The sequence below is a fragment of the Neoarthrinium moseri genome (genome assembly GCF_022829205.1).
Source record: "Neoarthrinium moseri strain CBS 164.80 chromosome Unknown scaffold76_Wmoseri_CBS_16480, whole genome shotgun sequence".
Classification (NCBI taxonomy): Eukaryota; Fungi; Ascomycota; class Sordariomycetes; order Amphisphaeriales; family Apiosporaceae; genus Neoarthrinium; species Neoarthrinium moseri.
In genome coordinates this window covers 106,228-114,045 of record NW_026055190.1, presented here as the reverse complement: position 1 = coordinate 114,045, position 7,818 = coordinate 106,228, and the positions used below count along the sequence as shown (strand labels likewise).

Here is a 7,818-nt window from a genome sequence, read left to right as displayed (position 1 = left end):
TCCTGTCACGCTGGCCGCGCAGAAGAATGAAGAGAATGAGATTGCCTCAGTGGCTAATTTCTCACCGCGGGAAAGGGTCAGCCGTTGGTGCTATCTAAGTAGCCTACAGTTTGCGTTTGATTTGAGGGGGTTGGTTGGAAGATCTTATGATACTTGTTGTGGTGGCATGGAGAGTCCGATAGGGAGGATCCACATACTCTACTTACATGTTGTGTGATTGATGACGTGACATCTTTCCGAGGTGGTCATGTGTAAACTCTACTGTTTTGATGCTCAATAGCCTATGTGTTCGACATGTGTAGAATCTAGAAACAGATTTTCAGAAAAGGCATTATGACGGTCTTGTCGTGACTTCAAGCCTGCGATCAACGTAGACTTTCCAGATCCAAACAGGTGGAACGTCCTTGGTATCACCTCACGTCGTGCTCCAAGCTTAGTGCCCTTTATTTCTACAGGCAGATTCTTTTGTTAGCACAAAAGTGGGTTGGATCACCGTTGGTGTCATCGTGACGTTTACTTTGTGGCTCTTCGTTTTCCGGGTACTCACTGGCTTTCAAAAGCCAGTGCAGAACACACTTTTCAGCTCTTTAGGATGGTCGTCACACGTTTGTATTAGAAAACTCGAATGATTTCATAAATATTAAGGACAGCTATGTATCCGGCGGCTCTCGCGTCCAAAGTAAATTCATATCTGGAACCTGTTCTCGACCCGGGCCATTCTATTTCGCAATTTGGTCGGCCCTTCCTAGAGTATCAGTCACAGCGTTGGAAAGCTCGTTGGTCGGTCGATCCTTGGAGTCAGAAACACGAATAGAGCCTTGATCACTTGGTGTCGGCGCGAGCTGCCTCTGCTTTCTTCGGCGTCTCAGCACATCATCAATCCATCGGCCAATTGAAAGAGTAAGCCCAACGCAGAGCACAGCAATGGCTACACTGAATCCACGTCGGTAAAGCGGCCTGTCGTCCGATCGGAAGATTTGTGCCCCGTAAATTCCGGCGATATTGGCACCCATGATGACGCTAAACGCAGACGTAGATTAGTTTCTGGTTGCATTCGGAGGTGCGCGTTCAGTGAAGACTGAAGATTAACTTACCCAGCCATGGCCAAAGCTCTCTGCTCAGAGTCATCACAGGCGAGTGACAACCATGCGATGTTGAGGGGGTGTGAGAATGTGCCAAAGACTTGCGTCCAAACGACGCCAAAATAGCGTACGCCACGAAGCGGGACGTCAGTGAAGACACGGTTGAAGATGTAACCCAGAAGGTGGCAAAAGAGTCCAACCATAACGGTTTCACCTCGTCGGTTACTGGAGACAGACCGAGTGTCAACGATGAGTGCAATAAGACTAAATTCGGAGGGGGCTTACAAATGATCCGAGAACCAGCTGAAACCAAATGACACTGGGACTTGTATGAAGAGACCAACTGCAGCCATGGCATTGCTGACAAGGTTACCGAATCCAAAGCCAGAAACAAGTGTCGGAGCGTAAGTGTCAAATGCGCGCTGCGGGCCGTTGTTACACAGAGTGATAAGGAAGTGTGCCCAAATGCGCCAGTCGGTGAACTATAGTTTGGATCTATTAGCACAACAGCGTCCACATAGAGGAAATACCACTGCCTTACAACTTTACTGAACGCGGCTGCGCCAATTCGCCTCTTCTTCTTCCCTTTCATAGGGTCGTCAAGCAGGACACGCGTCTGGAGAATGTGCAGTTCCCGTGGCGTGAACCAGCTGAACTTGGGCAAAAAAGTACTGTGCGGGTTCTGAAATGAGTCGGGTAGGCAGAAGCCGAAAACGAAGCCCCCGAGGATCGTAAAAGCACCCATGAGGGTAAACAACCAAAACCAGCCCGGCTGGCCGCCAACACCACGCATGTGTAGAATTCCATAGGCCAGCAACTTCGCGGAGGCTTGGCCAATTTGATTGCCAAAGTAGAAAACCATTACACGCTTCGCAGTTTCGGATCGCGTATACCATGTGGAAAGAGTCCAAAGACCACCAGGAATGAAGCCAGATTCGGTGATACCCAAGATGAAGCGCGTGACAATGAGTGCCGCGTAGCCACGCTGGAATGACTGGAACGTACTGACAATGCCAAAGAGGAACAGCTGAAGAGTAAGCCACTTGCCTGGCCCAACGCGATAGAGAATCATATTGGAGGGAATCTCGGTCAAAACAATGCCTAGCGACAACATCTGCTGGCCGACGTTGAACTGATCCTGATCAACGCCCACATCTTGCATGAAATTGTCCGTAATGGCGTTGGCCATATTTCCTCGATCCAACTCTGGTTTGACACTCACGTTAGAAAATCAACATTTCCATGCAATTCCATGCACATATGAATTCGACTTACGCAAGCAAAAGAAACCCAACGTCAGAATAGGCATAATTATAAGGTCCAGCCTACAGGCACGAGGTTAGAAGCCATAGTGATTACAAGTCTGTCCAAGGTGCTTACTTTCGCTTGGCTTTTGACTCTTCCTCAACGGTCCAGTCGACCACCAGGGTAGGAGCTTCATCCTGAGATTTCGTGGCTGAGTGGCTATCCACGTCAACCGACTTGTTGACCTCCATTCTGTGGGTTATGGAGCCAAAGCTTCGATCAGACTAACCAGATAACACTTTGAAGAGACCTTCAACTCAATCGAAAGGCCAAAGTAACTCTGGAGCCGCCTCAGAAGGATGACAGGCCTAAGCGTGCTCTGTGGGAAGGTCAAACATATACGAGGTCCATTATACCACATTCACATGGGCCCAGCCAACTGGTTCGAATTGCGAAATGCGTTGATTCTAGCACGCAATTCGGGCTGAAATCCTCGGCGCGCTCATTGATTGGAATTTTGAACTCTTGGTACGCCTTCTGGTCTCTTCGTATGGACGTGGTGGGCAAGCCATCGGGCCTTGGCGTCTTGGACTCTTGGTGCCGCGTGGGCGGCCGAACCTTCGAAGCTTGGCATCTGGGCGGAAAGGAACTTACCGCGGGCGCCGGCTGTGGGATATTTTCAATGACCCTTAACGTCATTGGAGTTTATCATCGTGGCGCACGTTGTGATGGTATATTTCAGCCGTGATTTAAGTGCAATATGGCATCGCGTGACTGGCTACCGTGGGGTTGCTTTTTGGAACTGGCAGGTTCTAGGCTTTCAAATACCTCTTGAACAGGCATCAAATGAGCTTGGCAACTTGACATATTGATGAGCTCATCCGACCCTGGATGTAAAGAACATCAGTATGCTATCATTAAGTGTACGTAAAATGTAACAGGGCTTCTGTAAAGCTGAGAAACATTTTCCCACAAAGCCCCAAGTTCGGCCCCACGTGTGTGCCACAATATGTCCAAATGCTGGTGATCACAGCCTGGCCTCTATTCTTCGCCGACAGCCACGAACTTGGCAATAAACTCTCTCCGCGGACCTACTGTAAATCCACTGCAATACTGGGCGTTAACATAGTCCCTGTCGGGTGTATTCATAAGGGATGAACATGAAGGGACGGTGTTTTTTTATTTCCTTGGCGTCGACAATGGACTAGGGTAAAAGTTTGCAAAAGGAAACTTAGGCCTAACTCACTCAAGCTGTTCGATTCCACTATCATCAACAATCTCCGTGGCAAACCTGCTGTATATAGCAGCAAGGGCAGCCTTCATGTCTGAAGCTCATGTTAGATAGCCAGAATAAGCGAAGCAACATGTGACTTACGTAAGATAGCAAAGTGATTTCCAATGCACATCCGACCGCCACTACCGAAAGCCCAGAACCACCGATTCATCTCTTTGAGCCTTTCGTCATCCTTGGCGCCTTCCTTCATCCACCTATGAGGCGTCCATTCATTGGGATTGGGAAATACGTCTTCGTTTCGATGAAGGCAAAGCGCGTTAGCCGAGACCCGAACTCCACTAGGCAGCGTCCCAACCCCTTCCAGAGTAGCCCCAGCATGAGACACACGAGGCTGAGGGCCTGGAACTGGTTGATGCAGCCGCAGTGTCTCCATCAGGATTGCAGAGAGCAATGGCAGCCCATCCAGACTCCTGAGTGGTGGCAAAGAGTTTTCTTGGCCGTCTTTTTCTTGCCCGTGGAGACTCCGCAGTTCTTCCCGAAGCGCATCTTGAATGTGTCTATTGCAAGGACGGCTGAGCTGGTAGGTAGAGTAATTGAGGGCTATGGAGCTTGTGTCAAAAGCTGCAACTGTAGAATTTGTCAGCGGAGGATCTGAACATTACCAGTCCTAACAACACTTACCAATGTGATCCATAATTTCACTCGCAACTAGCCTGCGTCTCATGTCTCGATCGAGGTCCTTGTTCGACCTTGCTATGGCATTGTCCAGACTCCTCCAAACGCTTGCCTCCCCCTCCTCAAGCTGCCCAGCTATTGCCCGTGCCTCAACATCACGGCACTTATCCAAGCACCATGCATCGACGAGATCGAGCCCAGTTCCTGACTTGAGTCCAAGGCGTTGAGCTAGATTGTTTAATACCGGTAGCTCTTGTGGGAGGAACACACCCTGTGATCGATCACCAAAACTTTTCGCCAATAATTTCCAGGCAGTTTCGTCATGAAGGTAGTTCGAACGTCCATCCATGCCAAAAATGAACGCAGAAGTCGCATCCACCATCATTCTTGCATAGAGTTGGACGATGCCGACTACAGTACCACTTCGAGCCTGTTCACTAATGTGTTTCACTAGGTCTCGTCCGATGATCTCGTTTGTCGATCTCGTGACAGAAGAAGGCCCTGAGATCAAGTTTGATTTAGCGTAAACAGAACTAATGATTCTTCTCCGGGCCATGTGTGACGCTGCATCCAGCATTGAGAACATATTGACGGTACCACCGATGTTTCTGAACGTCAGATACCATGGAGACTTGCTCCATCCACCCATGTAGATAGTGCGGAGACCTGAGACGTTGTTGACACTCAACTCAGCAGGTGCCAACTGTACTATTGGCCCTAGTCTTCTATGCGCGTCTAATAGGGTTGCGTTTTCACACCGAGAAAATCGTTTGTATAGGATGAACAGGCTGCTATACCGACATGACCAGTGGGCAGCGGGGAGCTTGCGAAGCGGGGAAACAAATGGTCGGGCAATTATCTGGATTGCACACGCCAGAAAGAAGCAGGCAAGATAATATGATATGATTGACATGGCTGTGCCAGTACACTATTTTGTATTGTGACGAGAAAGTGTATGAAGAGATTGGCCGTTCATTGTAGTGGAAAGGGGGCGACATTCTCGGGATGTCTTCATTCATTCAGAAACCTAGAAATACGTTTGGCACATGCTGAATTCGTCTAGTATCTGACGTGCATAATCGCTACCAGTGTATGGTTGCACAAGCCGGCACACACGGTTGGTCCCCAAAGCCAGTCTTATCGACGGAGACGAGTGCTATGTATGACATGGTGGCCGCTTGGGAACGTTTGGGTGGTGTTTGCGTAATTGCATATGGCGGTAGTCTCGTTCATTCTGCTGACCAGAGTTCCATTCTCTTTCCCAAAGATCAGAATTACACTGTATTTCTGAGGCAGTTCAGCTGTATTGAAAAGTTGTGCGGCCAATAGTTAAATTAGAAAGCCATAGTTCTGCCAGTTGTTGTCAAACCCGCTCGCAAGCCTACCATCCAGAAGCTCTTGGTCTCACTTCATATGCTGAATACACCGCCGAATGGACCATTCCGACAAGGCCTTTTGGGTTAAAGTAGTAATCGAGGCCACGAAATATTCATTTACGAAGATCTTGCGTTGAGTGTTACTACAAGGGCTTCTCAGCTTACCAAGTTGAGAGCCACAGGTACCTAGCCAAGTGTTACAAAAGCAGACGGTCAGTCGGTCTCTTTAGCCTTGAACAATATTAACAGAGTACTAATCTCATTTACACCCGTAAGCTATATTTAGAGTAATGCCTCATCCAATGTGATCAGACTAAATTTCTTCCATACAGAGCGTGCGGGAATTATCACCATCCTTGGTTTAAGTTGCCAAATTGTCCTAGAAAAATGGCCCAGCAGGACTCTTTGAGTTATTGTGAGGAGCAGATTGGTACCCACAATCGAGAAAGGGCAAAAGCGAGTCAAGTCCCGGGTACCTGGAGCATGCGTTTTCGTCACATGACAAACTATCCATCGAGGCAGTATGATTGATCCAACATTGGCTTTTCTCAATATCCGACTTAAACGACGGGTTCTGTGCAGCACGGAGTTACTGTTCAATATTCTAAAGCCGACCGAAGACTGGGGTAAATCGGCTTTTCTGTATATTTGCATGTCCGATTCCGAACTCTGCGGGCTAAGCCTCTGTCGGGGATAATGTTCTTGAAGAATGCATATGCGCTCGGCATTTACGGAGTTAATGGAGTCATGATTCATCCAACTCTAAATATCACCACCAAGCGTATAAATGCAATAAACAGCATTCGGTGGACGGATTACGATGTTTTGTCTCATGCAGGCCAAATAACAGGCGATACTTCTTAACTTATATCAAGATGACAAATTCGGACAAGGAGATCGTGCTGGTCACCGGCGGTAACACTGGAATTGGTCTAGAGGTCGTCCGGAAGTTGCTGCGGGATCACGGCGACAAGTTCCACGTAATCATTGGCTGTCGTACAGTATCCAAAGGAGAAGAGGCGGCTCAGTCCCTAAAGCAAGACGGCTGCACTGGAGTCGAGACAGTTCAGCTCGACGTGACCAACGAAGAATCTCTAGCTGCGGCAGCCAAAGCGATTGAAGAACGCCATGGGAGGCTTGACGTTTTGCATGCAAATGTACGAGATTGAATCCTGAGTATCGTCCGACGAAGTTTTGGCGAGACAGCTGACCATGAACAGGCCGGCATAGCTCTGGACCTAAATAACCCTGATCGCAGCGTGGTGCCAATGAGCAAATTGATCATGCAGACAATGGAGACCAATGTTGCCGGGCAAGCTGCAACTGTCGAGAACTTTGAATTTCTTCTCAGAAAGGCCGATAATCCGAGGGTGATATTTATGTCAACCGGCGCAGGAAGCTTCGAATTTATCTCTGACCACAAGGGCCTGGTCTTAACTTGGCCGTCATACTGCGTGAGCAAGGCGGCGCTGAATATGCTGATGGTTTATTACTTTCACAAGTTTCCCAATTGGAAGGTCAACGCCTGCTGCCCAGGGTTCAGAGTAAGTCTGCGGCGGGTCCTTTGCCGAAAGCGTTCAAATCTAACTCGAGACCGATAGGCTACCAATCTGAATAATTTCGGACAAGGATCAGGGGGGGCCAAGCCCGGACCTGTCGATGAAGGAGCTATCAACGCAGTCAGGCTTTCGCTGCTGGGGAAAGATGGAGAGTCTGGTACATATACTCAACTTGAGGGGACGGATGGATGGCGTACAGTGGGATGGTAATATGGACAACTATCACATATCGTCAAGTACAATCTTGTAAATTGAAAATACCCAATGTGGCAAATACTGTATACTGCACGTAGCTTGGAAAGAGTAAAACTCAACGTTAAAAGCATAGAAACCCGCAGCTGAGCGTGGCTGTCTGGCAATCTAGCTCAAGACACACGATACGCTCTGGCCATCCGTCAGCGCTGCAACTACTGCCGAGAACGGTATCGTGCTAAGATCGACCATCCTGCACATCGGTCACATCAGCCAATGAAACTCATAGACCTCCGCGCTGGGGAGATGCTGCTGCTTCCTTGTAGAAAAAGTGAACCCATGCAAGAACCCCAATCAGGAACAGCCAGATCTTGCCCGCCATAGTCCACACCCGAATGGCATCAGCGATGACGACGGCAATAAAAGGCTGCCGGGAAACTAACTTGACCATATTT

At 48.7% G+C, this 7,818-nt stretch overlaps 3 protein-coding genes across 3 annotated transcripts; 1 reads left to right on the top strand and 2 right to left on the bottom strand.

The window, feature by feature from the left end:
- Positions 1 to 719: 719 nt before the first annotated feature.
- Positions 720 to 2,578, bottom strand: JN550_011940 (uncharacterized protein; the record flags this gene model as incomplete). Its single annotated transcript, XM_049310362.1, has 6 exons — positions 720 to 1,020; positions 1,095 to 1,307; positions 1,368 to 1,564; positions 1,624 to 2,288; positions 2,358 to 2,407; positions 2,463 to 2,578. The coding sequence occupies 6 exons, from the start codon at positions 2,576 to 2,578 to the stop codon at positions 720 to 722; spliced, it is 1,542 nt and encodes a 513-aa protein (XP_049166109.1).
- A 991-nt stretch (positions 2,579 to 3,569) lies between these two features.
- Positions 3,570 to 4,822, bottom strand: JN550_011939 (uncharacterized protein; the record flags this gene model as incomplete). The annotated part of the gene is made up of 3 exons (XM_049310361.1): positions 3,570 to 3,652; positions 3,703 to 4,188; positions 4,243 to 4,822. 3 exons carry the CDS (start codon positions 4,820 to 4,822, stop codon positions 3,570 to 3,572), a joined length of 1,149 nt encoding a protein of 382 aa, XP_049166108.1.
- Positions 4,823 to 6,487: 1,665 nt separating this feature from the next.
- JN550_011938 (uncharacterized protein) lies at positions 6,488 to 7,381 on the top strand (the record flags this gene model as incomplete). The annotated part of the gene is made up of 3 exons (XM_049310360.1): positions 6,488 to 6,769; positions 6,833 to 7,156; positions 7,214 to 7,381. The coding sequence occupies 3 exons, from the start codon at positions 6,488 to 6,490 to the stop codon at positions 7,379 to 7,381; spliced, it is 774 nt and encodes a 257-aa protein (XP_049166107.1).
- Positions 7,382 to 7,818: the final 437 nt, after the last annotated feature.